This window comes from Malaclemys terrapin, chromosome 6 (assembly GCF_027887155.1).
Source record: "Malaclemys terrapin pileata isolate rMalTer1 chromosome 6, rMalTer1.hap1, whole genome shotgun sequence".
Classification (NCBI taxonomy): domain Eukaryota; kingdom Metazoa; phylum Chordata; order Testudines; family Emydidae; genus Malaclemys; species Malaclemys terrapin.
The window spans coordinates 116,385,397-116,406,407 of record NC_071510.1 but is presented as its reverse complement, the minus strand read 5'-3'; the positions used below and the strand labels follow the sequence as shown (position 1 = coordinate 116,406,407).

Here is a 21,011-nt window from a genome sequence, read left to right as displayed (position 1 = left end):
TCAAGAGGAAACTAATAAACAGGAGGAGCTAATCCACTGTGTTATAATCCATCGTCCAGATCTGCATTTTCAGTATCAAAGATGAACTATCTCTATATTTATGATGGCTAAAAAAAATCATTATGGAAAGAGTTGCAGTAATTTATTTTAACACTTACCGAATCTGCTCCACACTAGCCATGAGCAAATTCCCATTAATTAAAAAAAAATGTATTGTGGAGTAATGGGAGCAGATTAAAACAGGCTTGAAATGTTTGATTCTATGTTCTGGCCTTCTTCTATGATAAAAAATAATCAAATGAATAACAGTGCTGTGACAGGGCAGACAGTGATTATCAAGGTAGTGATATTCAGTTCTAAATCTTGTTTTATCTCCATGTTAGAAACAGTAAGTGTGGGGTAGCTACTTTCAGGTTTTTCCTGGCCAAAGAAAAGCCATCTTTTCGTTTAAGTGGGTATTTAATCTGTTATTTGATTTTCCTCAGGGAAACATCCACCTGTTGAAATGAGCCAAATATGTGGTCAAACATCAATGACAACACAGAACTGGCTTGATTATCCAGAGAGCATTTCAGAGCGCACACACGTATTATCAACAAGAGACAAACACTCAGGCCAAATTTCTCACAATTGGATGCCTATGTTAGGCCCTTCAATCCGGCCCCCTGATTTTTTGAGGAAGCTGAGTCTCCACATATCCTGTGAGATTTGTCAGTTCACAGTACCTCAGAGATTCAGGCTGCTGAGGCCCTAATCCTGCCCCCTTAACCCATTATTCTGGACATACCGCTCTACCAAACTGCCCCCTCCTACCATTATTAGTTGTGGATTTGTATGTGGTAGATTAATGTATTGGGATGAGTTAGTCTGTTAAATAGGTTGCTAGAAAACTGACATTCATAAGGGACAGAATTAAGGTTGCAGTGTTTGGTCTACAGTATACAGAAGATGTGAAAGAATAAAACTGGACAGAAATGTGTGGCTGCCAACAGAAGATTTTGGGTGGGATTTCCAAAAGCCACAAGTGATTTAGGAGCCTATGTCTCATTGAAAGTCGGTGGGATTTAAGCTCCTAAGTCATTTACATGCTTTTGAAAAAAAATCTACAAGTTCCATTGATTTTAATTGAAGTCAGTAGGAGTAAGGCCCCTTGCCCGCTTGGATGCTTTTTAAATCTCAGTGGGTATCCATCTGCATCTTTAGGTGCCTTTGTAAATCTGCCCCCAAGTGCTTTTGAAAATATCATCTTTTATGTCTATAACAGAGAAGGTTTTATTTGTCAGTTGCAACTAACCAAGTAATGGCTAAAATATCCCTAAATACTACATTTAAAAAATGTTGACCAGATCTACTCAAGTTTTCTTTCTCAACCAATTTTTGTGTAGAAAAGCAACATTTTTAAACAAAATAATCAGATTGACACAGACAAATTTCAGCCACAACCAAGTTTAAACACTTGCTGTTAAAATGTATCTAAACAAAACGGCTTAGAAAATTCAAAGAGCATAAAAAATAACACTGTGAAATTTCACATGAAAAGGTCAGGTGTTGGGAAAAACAGGGATGTGTGCCTCATTTTAAGCCAATTTCAGAACCCAATTTCAACTATCAAGCCACAACTAGCTCTTGAGTAATGTGTGTGTGTGTGTGTGTGTGTGTGTGTGTGTGTGTGTGTGTGTGAGAGAGAGAGAGAGAGAGAGAGAGAGAGAGAGAGAGATATGAATTGGCAAGTTAAATACACACCTTTGTCCTTTTAACTTGCAAATTTTGTTTTCTTTACAGGAAAAAAATTAAGGGCAGACTCATCCTTGTGCAGATACTGATGGAGGGACTGAGTTTGTACCTCTCCTAGTCTGTGGCTGGCTGGGATCACATGGCAATGCTGAATCAGGCCCCTCGCTTCAAATGTTCAACATTGCTCAACACACTGTTACCACAGTTATTTCCCATTCAACCATTTAAGGTGTCAGTGTTTAGAATTTCTAGCTCACACTTTCAACAGTAATAATAACAGTAATGACATTTTTTTTTCTGGCCAACAAAACTGTCAGCCTGGGTTTCAGAAAGTCCCAGTGTAATGCATGGAGTGTTGGTCTATGGATTATTAACCCCTAACATTAGAAAATCTTACCAGAAAGTGCAGATTGATATGTTGTCCAGTGTAGGTAGATGATGGGTCAGTGGACTTGTAGTTTTTACATCTCCATCTGTCATTTTTATGACATGAAGCATCTGTCTGTTTCTCAGGACATATGCTCTACAATCTTTGTACGATTTTGGTCAAGGGCAAAGTTATACAGCCAGCCAGCTCTTCATGATATCTTACTGGAAGAGGTGCAACTTAACCCCTTAATGTCAGAAATCTGGTATTCCTAGGCTGACTAGCATTATATACTCAGACTTTAAGGCCAGAAGGAACCATCATCATTATTGGCAAAGAATGATCCAAAAATAACTACTACTGCTGCTATTGTGGCTGCATGCCAAGGAGATAAGCAGTGGGCTCTTTTACAACACATCAAAGCAGAACATGTAACAGTGAGACTGTTAACAGATTGTTGTCTTGTGATCATCTAGATCTACTCAGGGCATTGCTGAAACTATTGGCATGGGATGTTTTTGGAAAGATGTCAAAAATGTCAGTGAATTTATAAATCTTCTCTTCCCATACATCTGGATAGATGGGAGTGGGGTAGAGGGAAAGATGATTTTCATTTCTAGGTCACTGGTTCAGGCTGGCTGTGAACAAAACCTTCTCTCCTGCTGGATGTACATTTGCAAAATGTTTTGTGAACTGGTGACTTTTGCCCATTCCTTCTAATCGACTTGTGCATCACCACAAACAGCATGACATTTGATGGTACTTGGCACCCATTCCGATTTGAGAGATTTAGGGCATGTCTACACTACCCCACAGGTCAGGCTAGAGGTGTGTGCACCAAAATGCTACGCTGTAACTCCCCCATGCTGGGTCAGCCTCTGTGGAAAACTGGTACCAGCAAGTGGGAAATGGGTGTCCAGGCCTGGTGGTCAGTGCAGAGTTCAGGAACCAGAGGCCAATGGGCATGCTTGGAGCCAGGTGTCGGTGCTTACTCTGCTTTCTCCTCAAAGGCTCTAAACAGCAAATTTGCCCAGTTACAAGGTACCATACAGCTTTTCCTAAGCAAGCACATTTATTCTTAAGGCAAAAGCAGTACAGAGAAAACATATTAAAACCAATAAAAGAACCTACATGCATGCCAATAAGCAGAGATCATCCCACCTCTAACAAGGGCTCTGGTAGGCGTCAGCACTTCAACCTCCAAGGTTTTGTTTTCTGTGGTTACAAGTCCATAACACCTTTTGCTCAGAGCAAGAATCTGTGAATCACTCCTTTATACAGTTTGAGCCTCTGATCTTGTCCTCATGGAACAAGTGATCAGTGGACAAAGATTTCATAGATTCCAAGGCCTGAAGGGACCTCTGTGATCATCTAGTCTGACCTGTATAACTCAGACCATAGAACTTCCCCAAATATAAAAGATCCCCATCTCAGGGTGAAGCTTCAAAAGGTTGAGTTTGCATAATCGGACAAAGGACAGTTGCATACACCACCCTTAATGGTGTGAAGTTAGCCCTACTAATTCAGACTAAGTGCTGAATGCTACTTCTCTGTAAGTGAAATACAGTTTTGAGCGGCAGAGGCTCAGTAGATTTAATGCTGTGCATTTTAATTTTACCTCCCATTGTTTCAATTCCATTGTAAAAAGTTATATTGAAACACAGCATCTGATTTCTTTCAATGAACAACAACAAAAAAACACATAAAAAACTTTTAAAAATCTGACCCTCCACTTCCAGATGTATATAATTATGTAAGAATATCAGGTTTCATTAAAAGAAAAATAACAGTAAATTCCTAGCTGTCAATTGTGGAGAAAAGCACAAAAATTCTAAGAGCTCAAAAGCCAGGAGGCAAGTAACAAGAACCTCAAATTTACTATATTTAAGCCAATCTAGTGATTCTGGGGGGGCTGACGCATGATTTTTAAGTATTGAGGCTGATATTTTCAAAATAAAAGTGTCACCATGGGAGCTGCTGGTAGTTGAACTCTTTTGAAAATCTAGCTTTGTGGAAAAACTGGCCTCTATTTGACTTTTGCACTCCCTCATTCACTATATATAAGGGATACCATATATAAATACACATCCTATAGTCCAATTCCTTTAACTTCAAAGTAAGGGCTTTGGATTTGGGAACCACAAAGTTAAAGCTAATAAATAAAATACACTCTTTTATTCACTCTTTGCCCGCACAGATTCTGCTAACTGGATGTTTTCGGCATGTGCTGAAATTTAAAAATAAAATTAAATAAAATGAAACAAATCTTTACACGACAGATGCCAGTCACATAATCCCATCCCCTGCACTCTGACAATATACAGTTGCCAGTCAGTTGGAGTTAAACACAGTATTTAATCGTGATTATATTATAGCTATTACATCCACTCGTAGGATGGGGTGGAGATTGGAGAAACAAATCAGCACCACAGACATGCAACTGCCCTGGAACATTTGTAGTAATGGAGGAGAAAGAAACCTTTTTCCAGTCAAAATAACATACACTGCAAGCGAGGGCTAGCAGCAATACTTAATTCTTAAGCCACTACGTTGGAGTTTACAAACCCCCACACAGGAGAGAAAGGGGTTTAGGAACTGCTCTGGGCCTAGGCAGCTCCATCCTGCCACACCTGCAATGCATGCACAGGCTGGAGGAGGAGCTTATAAGGAGAACTGAGTACTGCACTGCAGGCCAGAGGTGAGTAGACTTATACTGTGAAGCTCTGCAAAAAGAGCCCTGTGGGAGGACCAACTGCTGGGCAACTCACTTCATTTCTTTATGCCTCCATTTCTTAATCTGCAAAATGGGGATAATTACACCTACCCTCCTTTGTAAAGGCACTTTGAGATCTATGGATGATCATAGAATCATGGGACTGGAAGGGACCTCGAGAGGTCATCTAGTCCAGTCCCCTGCACTCTTGGCAGGACTAAATATTATCCAGACCATCCCTGACAGGTGTTTGTCTAACCTGCTCTTAAAAATATCCAGTAATGGAGATTCCACAAACTCTCTAATCAATTTATTCCAGTGCTTAACCACCCTGACAGTTAGGAAGTTTTTCCTAATGTCCAACTTACACCTCCCTTGCTGCAATTTAAGCCCATTGCTTCTTGTCCTATCCTCAGAGGTTAAGAAGAACAATTCTTCTCCCTCCTCCTTGTAACAACCTTGAAAACTGTTATCATGTCCTCCCTCAGTCTTCTCTTTTCCAGACTAAACAAACCCAGTTTTTTCCATCTTCCCTCCTAGGTCATGTTTTCTAGACCTGTAATCATTTTTGTCGCTCTTCTATGGACTCCCTCCAATTTGTCCACATCCTTTCTGAAATATGGTGCCCAGAACTGGACACAATACTACAGTTGAGTCCTAATCAGTGCAGAGTAGAGCAGAAGAATTACTTATTGTGTCCTGCTCACAACAGTCCTGCTAATACATCCCAGAAGGATGTTTGCTTTTTTTGGAACAGTGTTACACTGTTGATTCATATTTAGCTTGTGATCTACTATGACCCCAGATCCCTTTCCGCAGTACTCCTTCCTAGACAGTCATTTTCCATTTTGTATGCATGCAACTGATTGTTCCTTCCTAAATTGAGTACTTTGCATTTGTCCTTATTGAATTTCATCCTATTTACTTCAGACAGTTTCTCCAGTTTGTCCAGATCATTTTGAATTTTAATCCTATCCTCCAAAGCACTTGCAACCCCTCCCAGCTTGGTATCAGTCACAAACTTTATAAGTGTACTCTGTATGCCATTATCTAAATCATTGATGAAGATATTGAACAGAATCGGACCCAGAACTGATCCCTGCGGGACCCAACTCATTATGCCCTTCCAGTATGACTGTGAACCACTGATAACTACTCTCTGGGAATGTATCAGAGGGGTATCCATGTTAGTCTGGATCTGTAAAAAGCAACAGAGGGTCCTGTGGCACCTGTAAGACTAATAGATGTATTGGAGCATAATCTTTTGTGGGTGAATGCCCACTTCGTCAGACACATGTGGGATGTTTGTGTAGAGAGCCTCCACATCCCTGGTGGCTAGGATGGTGTTTTCTGGGAGGTCACCAATGCATTGTAGTTTTCTCAGGAAATCAGTGGTGTCACGGAGATAGCTGGGAGTGCTGGTGGCATAGGGTCTGAGCAGAGAGGCCACATATCCGGATAGTCCTTCAGTGAGAGTGCCAATTCCAGAGTTGATGGGACGTCCAGGATTTCCAGGTTTGTGGATCTTGGATAGTAGATAGAATAACCCCAGTCGGTGCTCTAAGGGTATGTTGATTTGTTCCTGTGTTAGTGTAGGGAGTGTCCTGAGTAGATGGTGCAGTTTCTTAGTATATTCCTCAGTGGGATCTGAAGAAAGTGGCCTGTAGAATTTGGTATTGGAGAGTTGTCTGGCAGCCTCCTTCTGGTAGTCAGACCTGTTCATGATGACAACAGCACCTCCTTTATCAGCCTCTTTGATTATAATGTCAGGGTTGTTTCTGAGGCTGTGGATGGCATTGTGTTTTGCATGACTGAGGTTATGAGGCAAGCGATGTTGTTTTTCCACAATTTCTGCCTGTGCACGTCGGCGGAAGCATTCTAGGTCCAGACTGTCATTTTGACCCTCAGGAGGAGTCCATGTGGAGTTCTTCTTCCTGTGTTGTTGGTGGGAGGGTATCTGGATATCAGTGCACTGTTCAGTGTTATCTTGAAAGTATTCTTTGAGTCAGAGGCGACAAAAGTAGACTTCCAGATCACCGCAGAACTGTATCCTGTTCGTGGGGGTGCTGGGGCAAAAAGAGAGTCCCTGAGATAGGACGGACTCTTCTGCTGGGTTGAGTGTGTAGCTGGATAAATTGACGATATTGCTGGGTGAGTTAGGGGTACCACTGTTGTGGCCCCATGTGGCAGGTAGGATTTTAGACAGCTTACGGTCCTTTTTCCTTTGTAGAGAAGTGAAGTGTGTAGTGTAGATCTCCTGTCTTATTTTAGTAAAGTCCATTTGTGTGGAGGGTTGGTTATTTATGAAAGTCTCCAGGTTGGAGAGCTCTTTTTTGATGTTTTCCTGTTTGTTGTATAGGATGCTGATCAGATGGTTCCTCAGTTTCTTTGATAGTGTATGGCATAATCTCTCACTGTGGTCTGTGCAGTATGTAGATAGCAATGGATTTTTTCACCTTCAGTCCATTTGGTATGATGTCCATCCATTTGCACTTGGAAAGGAAGATGATATCTGTCTATTTGTGCAAGTTTCTTCATGAGGTTGATAGATTTCCATTCCATACGTCTAAATGCAGTGCCTTGCGTGGTGTCTAGTATCAGAGTGGTAGCCGTGTTAGTCTGGATCTGTAAAAAGCAACAGAGGGTCCTGTGGCACCTTTAAGACTAACAGATGTATTGGAGCATAAACTTTCCTGGGTGAATGCGTCTGATGAAGTGGGCATTCACCCAGGAAAGCTTATGCTCCAATACATCTGTTAGTCTTAAAGGTGCCACAGGACCCTCTGTTGCTTTTCTCTGGGAATGGTTTTCCAACCAGTTTTGCACCTACCTTATGGTAGTTCCATACAGGTTCCATTTACCAAGTTTATTTATGAGAAGGTCTTGTGAGACAGTATCAAAAGCTTTACTAAAGTCAAGATATACCACATCTACCACTTCCCCCCATCCACAAGACTTTTTACCCTGTCAAAGAAAACTGTCAGGTTGGTTAGACCCAATTTGTTTTTTACAAATCTGTGCTGACTGTTACTTGTCACCTTATTATCTTCTAGATGTTTGCAAATTAATTGCTTAATTATTTGCTCCATTATCTTTCCGGGTACACTGTTGAATCAAAACTAAATATTAATTGCGCTATTAATAAGGCACACCATCATAAGTAAGATGGTAGAATCTGGCCCATTAGGAGCAATTTCCTGACTGAAAACAGTGGGAAACTAAGAGATGGATAAAAACAACAAGGAGTCTGGTGGCACTTTAAAGACTAACAGATTTATTTGGGCATAAGCTTTCCTGGGTGAAAAACCTCACTTCTTTAGAGGCATGGAGTGAAAGTTACAGATGCAGGCATTATATAATGACACATGAAGAGAAGGGACTACCTCACAAGTGGAGAACCAGTGTTGACAGGGTCAGTTCGATCAGGGTGGATGTAGTCCACTCCCAATAATAGATGAGGAGGTGTCAATTCCAGGAGAGGCAAAGCTGCTTTTGTAATGATCCAGCCACTCCCAGTCCCTATTCAAGCCCAAATTAATGGTGTTACATTTGCAATTCAATTTTAGTTCTGCTGTTTCTCTTTCAAGTCTGTTTCTGAAGTTTTTTTCGTCAAGAATAGTTACTTTTAAATCTGTTATAAAATGTCCAGGGAGATTGAAGTGTTCTCCTATTGGCTTTTGTATGTTACCATTCCTGATGTCCAATTTGTGTCCATTTATTCTTTTACGTACGGACTGTCCAGTTTGGCCAATGTACATGGCAGAGGGGCATTGCTGGCACATTCATTTGCAAATGTAACACCGTTAAAATTTATTATTATATTTTGTTATGTTAGAAGCATACAGTGCATCTTTACTAGTGAATTTATGAATAATCCTCTAAAGAGATTTCCCTAACTTCACGCTTAGGGTAGAATTGATAGTATTTTATTAAGTGTCCTCTAAATCAGTGACAGTTTGAGGCAAACGGATATTTAATTGGATTGCTCCTGATTAGCGAGGTTGTCGCTACAGTAGAAGGAGATTCTATTCTGAGCACAAAGGTCATTTTTTACATTTATTGCAGAATTTTTTAAAAATTGTTTATATTTTGTTAGGTATAAAAATGGCCCTGAACTTTAATGAGCTGGAGTGTCTCTTGTGATGTCCTTTTCCAGGGTAACTGTTACCTAAGTATAATATCAGCATCAATTACAATATGTTGTAATTATCACAAAAGCATCAATAATTATAACAGTAGCAATGAGAACAATTACTCTAGGTTTCCTCATGCCACACCGAAGTTAGCCTACGCAAGATGCTGAAAACAAAATTGATGCATCTGCTCCTGCTCCTTGTTATAAATTGCTGGCTTGGCATGAGCCCTTATTCCCCTTGTTGCCCAGTTCTTTGCTGCTGCATTGCAGTGATAATTGAAATGGATAATTCTCTCTTTACACCATTTTGATGGGGCCTGTCTAGCTATGGCCGACATCAATGTATACATAAACTTCCCAGTGTGGAAATCTGTCTCTTGCTGGTTGAATGGACTGTATCAGGGTCAATTATAGTCCTTTCAGAGGGAATTCCAATAAGATTGCAGTAAATAGCTTTTTTCTATTTATTTTAGTTCATTTTTTCCTCTCCTCAATACAGGTTATTTGCACTCTACCTGACATACCATTTTGCTTATAAAAGATAATGTATGTGTCAAGTATTACGTTTTCAATGGAAATGTGTATTCCCCTTTGATATATGCTTTTTATCCCATTCCCGGGACACTAGAAAATGCTAAGACTATTGGTATTTTTGTGTATTGTTGTAACAGCACAGGGCTCCATACTTCTCTCTGCTTCCACAAGCAGAGGGCAGTCAAAAATCATGGATCCAGCTACCCACAAGAGGAAAAAGCTGTTTCCGTGGCATGTTGTTCATTTCCACTCCGAATCCTATGGAAGACCTTCCACAAGGGTTCCATGAAGTTCCGGATCCTGTGTGAATGGACAGGGTGGGGAAGCGAGGTCAGGTCTGCTCCATTTGTTTCCCATCTCCTCAACCCAAACCCCTGAGACAAAGTTAGCTGTGTGCAGGAACCTTCACAGGTTTGTGCGTACTCTTTCTCTCTTTCTCCCAACTGAGAGTCTGAATCTCCTGGGGAAATTTGATGTAAACAGTGAGGGTGAGACTCTATCCACAAACACTTTGTGGGTAAAATCCTGTCCCCAGGGAGTATTGACTCCAGTGGGACCAGGATTTCACTTCTAGTCTGTGGTCTCAGCTAGGTTGCTCCAGTCCATGGTTAGTGCCTAGAAGTGTAGAGCATCTCACTGGTACTTCCCGGCAGACCTCAGAGCATAGTGCTTATGGGCTGTATTGGGGATATAGTGCCTATATGTTGATGGGTGGATTTCACTATGGGAGCCTGAGCCATCTGGGCTAGGACTGGAGCCAGGCTCTGTGAGACTTGTGCAGAACTGGGAAGGTGAATTTGAAACATCTCCCCAGAGAGAAAGAAAGAGAGGGAATCTTCTCTTGAATGATCTCAGAGCTCTTCCAACCAGGGCTTCTGTGGGGTCAGAAACACCAAGGAACTTAACATGGCAGTTTTTGGTTTGGCTCAGACAAATCATTCCCATTTCTGCTGTGGTAGTGTTTTAAATACATACATGCATATATATGCAATTGAGATTTTGCATATTTATCAAACATACAAATTGAGGCTGTGGAAGCAGAGAAAGAACTGACAGGAAGGGGATTGCAACCAAAGAGTGAGAACTGTGTTTTTCTCCAACAAGGCATTATGTTATTTGTATAAAATCTCCAGTTTCTGGACCTTCAACTTTAACAGGTATGCCACACGGAGACCAAACTGCAGTACAGAGTCAGGAAGCCTTGGCATAGATCCCTCACCATATATTATGTGCTTGTGCAGCAGCGTGTCCCCCTACATGTGGTGATGGGGAAAACCAATGTCCATTGAAGCATCAAGAATTCCTATCCGTTTCTTTGTAGTCGGAACCTGCTTAAGAGAGAACACAGTCCATCCAGAGCTTTTAAATAGGATCTGCAACCTCTGTGTTTACTTAGAAAAAATTGTCTCCTTAATGTGAAGTACTTTTGCAATTTACGAAAGATTATGGTCAATTTCTTCCCTTCATCTTCATTCGGGTCCAGCAAAAATCATTTTGATTTAGTAGTGCTTGAGTAGCATGCCTATGTTTTTAATTTAGTATTGGTCTGACATAATCTGACATGATTTAGCAATTACTGTAAAGTAAAATGGATCTTATCTGTCACCATGAGAGCACAACAGTTTCAGCTTATTCAGAATCATTCCAAAACTATTTCTGGATGGCATTCTGCTGAAATCTATTTGTCTTCATACAGCTCTTTCTAAACCAGTCAACATCCACTATGGTGGTAATGAACTTAACTTCTCAATACTTCCACTAAAATAAAACTTTATCATAACTGTGGGTTGTCAGTGAAAGAAGAGCTTTGCTGATGCTTCAAATTGACATGGTGCAACCAAGTTTTCTTTTCCATGCTTGAATCGCATACTTGGTATGGAGGCATTATAAGATCACCTTTCTCCCTTTAACTCCATGATGATAATTATCAAAGCAGTCCCCTCTATAATTAACATGTATTTGTAGTATCGACAGTATCTAGACCCTGAAATCAAGGCCTCATTGTGCTAGGAGCTGTACATATTTAGACTAAGTCTTTGTCCCAGAAAGCTTGCAATCTACATAGATAATACTAGGAGTGGGCAAAAGAAAGTATTCTCCCCATTTTATAGTGGGGGAACTGAAGCACAAAAACATTATGTGACTTATCCAAGCTCACATGGGAAGTCTATGACAGAGCCACGAACAATAATTTCATCTTAACAGAGAGCTTGGCTCCTGGACCCAGACACTATTACATAGACCACCTCTCCCTCCACTTGCAATTGTGTAGCTTCACTTTGGCAACTACAGCAATTACTCCTGTGGAAAAGTAATACTAATGAATCATTTAATATATGCTTGGCTGTCTCTTACTGCAACTTAGCAGCTGCAAACAATGAGGAGAGTAGGGTGACCAGATAGCAAGTGTGAAAAATCGGGACGGGGGTGGCGAGTGGGGGGTCTATATAAGAAAAAGCCCCAAATATCGGGACTGTCCCTATAAAATTGGAACATCTGGTCACCCTAGAGGAGAGCCAACAAGATGCTTAACTGATCAGCTCCCACAGTTTTTTAGAAAAGCTCAGCATGAAAATCTGGCTGCAGTGTCACCAGGATTGCTGCTGGGTGCTGAGTACTTTTTTAAAAAAATCTGGTCTTTAATTAGGTACTTAAATGAAAATCTGTCCCCATGTGACCAGATCAACTCTCCACAGACCAGTGTAGGAACCTTTGAGCTTAAAAGCTCTGGTAATGATTCCTTCAGATGTCAGTGCTCTGTGGGTATGTCTACACAGCAGATAAACACCTGTGGCTGGCCCATGTCAGCTGGTTTGGGCTCAGGCTTCAGGGCTGTAAAATTGCAGTGTAGATGTTCAGGCTCAGGTTGGAACCTGGGCTCTGAGAACCTCCCCTCTTATGAGCCTGTCAGCAGACCTGGGCCAGCTGCACGTTTGCTGTGTAGACACACTCTGTATCTTTCTAATCAAGGATGCGTTTGTAGAGGAGATAGCAGGGAAGTCCTTCCATCTAAACTGTCTTTTCCTTTGTTCTGAGCTTTCTATAACTTCCCTTCCATGGAGATGGGTGTGTGTGTGCGTCCTTTGTGTTTTGTGTTATATTTTGTTAGTATCATTGGTTATTTTGAGACTACTGTGCAGAACTTGGAGTCGAGACCAAGGACGAATTCTAATCTCACTCACGTCAATGGGAGTCTCAGCTGTGTAAATGAAGAGCACACTTTGTCCTCTGTTCTTTTTTATGTCCTGTTCTGCAATTGACAGTGACAATAAGCAAGTCACTTATTCCTGTACCTCCCTTTTCCCCATTTTTTAAAAAAAATCAGATTCCCTGCAGTATGGCTGAGTGGATTGAGAGGTGTTTTCCCAAACCCCCTAACTAGATACAAATTAGTCCCCATCCCCATAAACAGAGGAATTATGCAAGAAAGGCAACTCCCTCCCTCAAAGCCAACTTTCTACAGAGAAATTAGGAGACCTGCATATGGAAGAGACCTGCTGCTTGCATATCTGATGATATGTGATCTGGCCAATAGTGTTTGTTAGTAATGTGAAGAAAACACCATAGAGTAGGTTAATATATTTGACTGTGGAATATAGTTGCACACCGTAAGTAAATACTGAATAACCCGATGCAAAGCAGAACAAAATGTGAAAATATCTTGAAGTGACAGAAGTGAAAAGGGTCCAGCAGAACTCCCGTGGATCAGCAGCCGAGGCAGACAGGGTAGTTTTTGTACTTCTTGCCAAACCGCTGCCATGTCTTTCAGCTGTATACAGCGCAGGGAAGCGAGGGTTTCATTATGCTAATAATTACATTGCCTGCAGGCTTTTTGAAGTCCCATCTCCCCATACAGCACAGAAACAGATTTTATAGAAATATCATTAAAGCTGTTAACTACAGGGAAGGGGGGGGGGAGGGAATCAAAGACACAATCAAAGCATGCACTCTATTATCAATAAATGCAAGTGGCTTCGTAAATGTGTCACATTTTAAATGTTTTCATTGTGAATCAGCATAGGAACCAGCTGTTTTAAGGGAAAGTGAAATGTAATAAAAATAAAATTTTAATCATTGCATCTCATAAGGAAGAATGAATCACTAGAAAAAATGTTTTAAAGTGTGTTGCATATAACTGAAGAGGACCAACAACCATAAACATGACTGGGACTCCTGAGTGCTAGAATGATACATAATGATAATAATAATAAATAGAAATAGCCACCTTGACACTGTTTGAGACAAAGGAAGTCCAGGTCAGGATTTGGATGCATAGGGAAGGATTGTTGTTTGTTATTCATATTCTGTAATACTAGAGGTGTTCAGAGCACTCGAGAAGTCGAGACCTGTGCCCCGAAAAAGAGCGATACAGAATTTGACAGCTAGAATACAAACAACTAAGGACTATGCACAAAAGTTTGAGTAAGAGGTAGCAGTTAGGAGATCTGTGTGAGAATGCAGAGCAAAAGAACTGAGAAGGTTTGTGAGAAGGATTGTGCTCTGAGAGGATTTGGGAGCCTGGCTACAGATGTGCACATATAGTGTTTAATGAGTGTGTGTGTGTGGGGAGGCGGGGGGTGAATGAATCTGGTTATGCATGACCAAAGTAGGCAGTAGCACTTACTAAGCATTGAAAAACAGGTCCTGGACTTCCTACCTCTATACACCTATTGAAATTAAGCTCACAAAATTCTTGTAAATTGACTTCTAATCTAAAAACATTGGTTTTTACCATTTAAAAAAATTGGTGTTATATTTCAGCAGCTTTGAATGTTTTCTGCCTTCCTTATGCATTCTAATGCTGACCTGCATTTCCTTTGTTTTGACCTACCTCATCCGAGTGGACAATCTGCTGGAAGTAATTAAAAAGGAAGCTTTTGTTAGGTTTGAACCTGTGTGCACTGAAACCAATGTTAAAATTCTCACACCCCATTTCAGCAGTCTATCCCTATTCAGTGAAGTCCAGAAGCATGTGCCTAACTTTAAGCAACTGCTTAAGTCCCACAATGTGCTTAAGTGCTTGGCTGAATAGGAATGGACATAAAACACATGCTTAAATGCTTTGCTGAATGGGGCCCCATGTACTCCAGTCAGGCACAATGAGAGACTGTGGAACCATCAGCAGTTATGGAGAAATTAAGACAGTTAAAGGTTTTATAGATCAAAGAAATGTAGGACTGCAAGGAAACTCGATAGGTTATTTAGTCAAGTCCCCTTGACTAAGTAGGACTAAGTATTCTAAACCATCTCTGGCAGATGTTTGTTTAACTTGTTCTTAAAAACCTCCAATGACAGAGATTCCATGACCTCCCTAGGTAATTTGTTCCAGTTATTAAATAATATTTGCTTTGTGATCCACTATAAGCCCCAGGCCCCTTTCTGCAGTATTCCTTCAGTAATTTGCTATTTTGAATTCTAATTCTGTCCTCCAAAGTGCTTGCAATCCCTTCCAGCTTGATATTGTCCACACACTTTATAAGTGTACTCTCTATGCTACTATCAATATCATTTATGTAGATATTGAACAGAACCATATTTCTAAAGCCAGCACTGAAAATCATATAGAATTTGGCCACTTGTAGTTTTAGGCTTGATTCTGTTCCCATTTACATGGTCTAAATCAGAAGTAACTCCTCTGAAATCAGTGGGGTTGCATTGGTGTAAAACTGCCATGAGTGAGAGTAGAATCAAATTCTTTGACAATTACTGTAGCTTTTATTTTACAAAAGTGTCACAAACTTCAGGAGGGAAATGTTTTAGGGAAAACATGCTTAGCATGTTTTGTTTGTGTGATTATTAATGATCAAATATAAAAATGACTTCACAGTTTATGCACACTCCATTGGGGGGGAAAATCACTTAATCTTTGCTCTTTCCCATCTTTGGATGTGCTCCTTTTTGGCCAGGAAATTGACAGATCTAAAGAGAATGACTTTTCTGGAAGACGTGGTTTGTGCTATTTGAATGGCTCTTGCTGTAGTTCTAAAGTCTTCCCATTAACAAAAACAAAAACAAAACAAAACAAAAAAAAAACCCCAAAAAACAACACACACACACACACACACACACACACACACACACCAAGAAAAAGGTAACAGGAAAACAAGAACTGAAACAAAAGGCTATTTCCCCCCTACATTATTGTCAGCAGGAATCAGCAGAGACTAAAGAATTTCTGCATGCCCAAGTATTGAGAAGTTAAGCACATTAGAGGGCATATCAGACATACTGAAATATAATGAAATGGAAAGCTGGAGGGGGAAAAAAAACTTCTTAAATGTATTAATTCTATATTAGAGTGAATGTTAAATGCCATTTAAAAGTATATGTCACTGGCAGCCTTTCACTGATTTTTAGCTTTCTACAAAATTCTGTATTGGTTCTCCTACCATGCTCATCACTGCAGTATCTGACTGCCTTCCAGTAGTACATTCAGCTATATGACAAACATCTGTCATGTGTTGTTCATTTTTTCCTCCTCTTCCCAGAGGGTGCAGTGTGTGCACCGGAGTAAGTTGTTTGGTTTGGGGTTTTTTAATACACATGTTGTTACGTATTTGTTAGAGGTCAAAGAAATGCCCCTTGCACTTGCAGTGGAGAGTGACAAGCTTTGTGATGGTCCTTAGTTCCTGAGGGACCAGTTTACTCCACGTCTCTGTCTAGCCCCTGAGAAAGTTCTGCCTCCCATGGTTTATCCTTATTGCAGAGAGTTCTGTTTGGGCCAGAGGAATGAAATTGTCAACCACGGTCTTTATCCTGGAGCTGGCAGCAGTCTTTTAGATATCTTTAGCATATTGTCAAATACACAGGTATTAGCAGAAGAAAGTGTCATGTTCTTTCCCTGTCACTTGCCACAAACCTGTTAGTTTTACCCTAACAGCTTTCTTCTATGAAACTGTCTGGTAACATGCATTTGACTGTGAAAAGCATTTTATAGGAATTGTAATGCTGTTATCTGCCAACTGCACAATAACTGGCAAGTTTGTTTTGCGTAATGGCATTTTCTATATGTAAAATATGAATAGACCATTTCATATTCAGGCAAGAAAAAGGTATTGACATGCAACAACAACTCAGATATTTTAAACACTGTTGATCACACCAGTTTTTAGAGTTTAGATCATTTTCAGAATTGGTTCTCCACTTGTTCTGCAACTTTTCTGCCAATTTTCATCCTTTTTCTCTCATCGACTACTCTTCCTTGGGTTCCAGTTGAAGGGACAGATGAACTGTAGAGACAGACTTGAAAGTCAGCATAGTGGTTCTTTCATGGAATGACTTAGTGATAAAGGGACTTTCCCAAGTATAGCATTTTTGTTATTTGGTAACTAGTTCAAGTCAACAGTGAGTGCATAATATTAATAACGTGTGACAATCAGAATTCAGAGTGAAAAACATATTAGTATAACTAGAGCTGTGCAACACTGGGGGGCTTTTACATGAAATTTGTGAAGAAAACAGGCAATTTCATTTTGGGTTGGTTTGTGCCAGAAAACAATCTCCCCTCTCACCTCCTACCCCAAATTCTATGAAATCACTCTGAAAATGGAAAATAATTCAGCTTTCTGTATTTTTGGTCTCAGATTTTCCTTTGCCTGAAAATAAAAGGTTAAAGTATTGTTAGAACTGGTTGCATTAACTCCAATAATTGCAAGATTGTGTCAGATGGTTGCAGTTTTTAACACTTTTATTGTTGCTTTTAGTTTTATAAGTATTGAGTTCCAGTAACATCGTCAGAGTGCTAGATATTGCACAAACACAAAAGTTTTGTTATGAAACAGAACTGCAGATGTGCTAAATTTTCTTACCAATTCATATAATTAACTTTCACCAAAAATGTCAACCCTGAAAGTTCTTTAGGTGCCTAAATTTGGATTTCAGGACCTAACTTTAGGCATCCAGGTTTGAAAGTTTTTACTTATGGCTCACAGTCACGCTAAACTGCATTTCTTCCTACCAAATCACTAGCAATGTTCAGTGCCAAACTGAATCCAAAAAGGCAATAGAATTTGTCTTGTGTCTCATAGTTCCCAGATTGCCCTCAGTGCATGCCCAAGATTACTTTTATTACGATGATTATTTTTAGCAACCAGGTATTTGTGATCCAAAGAGATAGTTATAGGAAAGCATATAAAATATACCTAAATTTAAGGTTAAGTAAATAAACAGGGACATGAAGCAAACAATGTAAATAGGAAATAACACAGTGATACTAAAACCCCATTGTTGCATTGGTACTAGGAGGCCAAGCCAATTTATGGTGCATTAAATCAATTTTTAAACAAGTGGCAGTTGAGTCAGTCTATACAGAGCTTGAATAGACACACAAGAAGTATGGTAAGGCTACTTTGTATTTCTCTGAAAAGCTGGGTTTTGCGTTGATATTTTAGGTTGTGTGTCTTTGAGTTTTGCTCTTTTATAAGTAGAGAGTAATGGGTCTGCTAAAGTCCCTCCTTTTCTTGAACCAGTCTTGGTATTGATCAGATTTGGACTGTTTTTTTCTATATCTTGTATTAGATAGATAGATAGATTTTGAAAAATCAGGAGAGAATATTAAGAAAAAACAAAACAAAAAGCAGAAGTGCAGAAAGATGAAGCAATGGGAGGGAAGGGAAAGGAGAGCAACTTCTGTTTCCATCCATTAGAAATTAATCACAAGTTTAGCTCATACTTCTTGTAACAACATGCTAAATGAAGGACAGTATTTTACAAAGCCACCTCTGTACTTAGAAGGTTATTGTGATGCAATGTTGTATCACTCTGCGGAGCTTCTTTATGGATTAATCATGCCTTGCCCCGACACCATTCAAGTCTATTAAATACTTCCTCATAGAGAAATGCACTTCACTCCAATGTTAAAAACATTCAGCTCTGCATAGTCATATATAGCAGGAGACGTGTGCTTCTTTGGGGACACATATTGGGTCAGGATATGCCAGAGCAATCAAAAGGATAACAAAATAATTAAGGAACTGAGCTGCAATAAATGACTGCTTTTATTCAGGCAATTTTTCTTCATACAGTGCAAGTTCCAGGGCCAGTAGAAAACCTGCGAGCTGTATCTACCTCACCTACCTCAATTCTTCTTTCCTGGGAACCCCCTGCCTATGCAAATGGTCCAGTCCAAGGTTACAGATTGTTCTGCACAGAGACTGCTACTGGAAAAGAACAGGTGAGCAAGTTAAAGAAGCTGTATGCTCTTCTTTCAGTTAGTTGTGAGAGCAGGCTTTTGCTGGACGACGTGACAAAATCAGACAGGAAGGAGAAGAAGCATTCAATCCATTCTGTTCAGCTGCTTTAAACCTGTTGATAGTGGAAATTTTGGTGCTTTAATGGCATAACAGACTGGAGTGGTTACTCTTCAGGTTAAGTGCCTTGGAAATGTGCATTGAAAGGCAGTGAGTAGAGGGATTTTTTTTTTTAAATCAAGTCTTTGAACTGTGAGAATTTACATGCCGCTGTAGCTGAATATTACATAGGCCTATTACAATGTACTTTAATATATAGAGGAGCTCATTCTTTCACTTACACTGGTGCAAGACAGGAGTACCTCCATGGCAGTAAATGGGACGGCCTATTGAAATCCACGTTAGTCTTATGATTTACTTAAATGGCAGCAGGATCAAGCCATATGGTTTCACACCAGTATACAATTGGTGTAAGTGGGAGAGAGACAAGCCCTTAGTTTACCTTTCTTATCCAAAGTCTAGAAACGAAGTAAAGGGTCCTCCCCTTATAAATGTTCTATAGATTTTTCAGACACTACTAATGTTAAGGGAAGTTTTACACAGGAAATGGGAGTAGATATGATCTAATTTATTTCCTCAGTGGCTCATTTTCCCTTTCCTCAGGGCCAAGTCCATTCTAGGAGTGTAAAATATATAAACCCAGTCTAGGCATTATCTGTATTTCTTACAAATGCAGGGCCAGCACAACCCATTAGGTGACCTAGGCGGTTGCCTAGGGCACTACAATTTGGGGGGCAGCGACCGTGGCGGTATTTCGGCGGCGGGACCTTCCGCCGCCTCTGTGGGTGGCGGCATTTCAGGGAGGGACCTTCTGCTGCCTAGGGCAGCAGAAAAGCTGGCAGCGCTCCTGTACAAATGAGAGAGATAAACAAAGGGAATTTGCGTCATCGTTATTATTGGTGTTCTGCAATGACTGTGTGTTTTTATGTGGAAACATATAAGATCATGGTCTCAGCTCCAAGGATCCTGCACTCTAGCAAATAAACAGTTTAAACAGTTCAGGCTGTTAACATAGTACATCTGTAGCTGATGTAAAGGCAAGGTGGCCTAGTGATCCTGTAGAGGTCATTAAGAGATGCTATGTGGATGAAATGTGACTTTAAAAAAAGAGAGAGCTTTAGAGGAGGACAGTATAGTAAAATAGAGACTCCCTTTTTCTCCATCTGAGCCAGTTTAATTTATTAGTGGCCTGTAAGAGTCACAGCCATCATAAATCCCAGTGTAGATTTATCTCGCTTCTTCGCCCCCCAAAATCTTCTCTCTCTTCTCTTGTCTTCCTTTATTTCACACTCTCCTTTTCTCCTAGAATTTCCCCATGACTCATAGCCCTTATTTGCGCCTTTCTCTTCCCTTCTTCCTTTCCCTATCACTTTCTTATGGGAGAAGGAGTGATTGATTTAAGCAAGGAATCTTTCTACTGTGCTTTAAATAACAACTAAACCAAAGGTCTAAGCACCAGAGTCAGCTATATCTTGAAATATGGCAGTTTAATATCAAAGGGTCTATTGAGAACTGAGCTGTAACAAGTAATGCTGTGTTACAAATTACCTTTTACAGCAACTTAAATAAGGATTTAGCATTACCTCTTAGACAGAGAAAAGCCCTACTGTCTAATCTGTTCATCCCCCAGCATTACTGTCATACCTTCTTTAACATTTCCCCTTAGTAACAATTATCACTTTTATGTGCCCAGAATATAGATGTTGATGGACTATCATACAAACTGGAGGGGCTGAAAAAATTCACGGAATACACCTTACGATTCTTGGCTTATAACCGCTATGGCCCTGGGGTATCCACTGAAGATCTTACCGTCATGACGCTTTCTGATGGTAAGTTAGAACTACAGATGCCAGGATGGACAATGTAAGGAGAAGAAAAATGTGCACTTTGTGGATTAACATCACAGATCGCTATGTATAAAGTTTTATCCTGGGACCAGGACAAATTTAGGATTTCCTATACTATATACTCAGTTCAAGTCAATGATAGGCGTGACAAACTAAATGAAAATTGACAACCAAAATGTAAACTATTAAATAAAATAAATAAATAAATATCGTCAGGTCTTTTTCAGAGGCAGAAATCATAGATTCATTGACTGCCCATTATATCGTTTCACAGGGTGTTTAGGGTCGTATCCCTCATGATCATTTGTCCTTTTCATTTTTCCTAGTTTGGTAGAAGGTTGTTACAGAACATTATGCTATCTCTACCCTCCCTTTCCATTTCCTGAAGTTATACACAGGTTTGTCCTCACCACTTTTTAATGGAAAATAT

The 21,011-nt window shown here is 40.1% G+C and overlaps 1 protein-coding gene across 1 annotated transcript in view; it reads left to right on the top strand.

The window, feature by feature from the left end:
• The window catches only part of DCC (DCC netrin 1 receptor), a 943,937-nt gene that overhangs the window by 678,841 nt on the left and 244,085 nt on the right, over positions 1 to 21,011 (top strand). The window contains exons 10-11 of the mRNA XM_054032598.1: positions 18,507 to 18,655; positions 20,425 to 20,563. Of these exons, the coding sequence (XP_053888573.1) occupies positions 18,507 to 18,655; positions 20,425 to 20,563 (288 nt within the window). The remainder of the gene's footprint in view (positions 1 to 18,506; positions 18,656 to 20,424; positions 20,564 to 21,011) is intronic.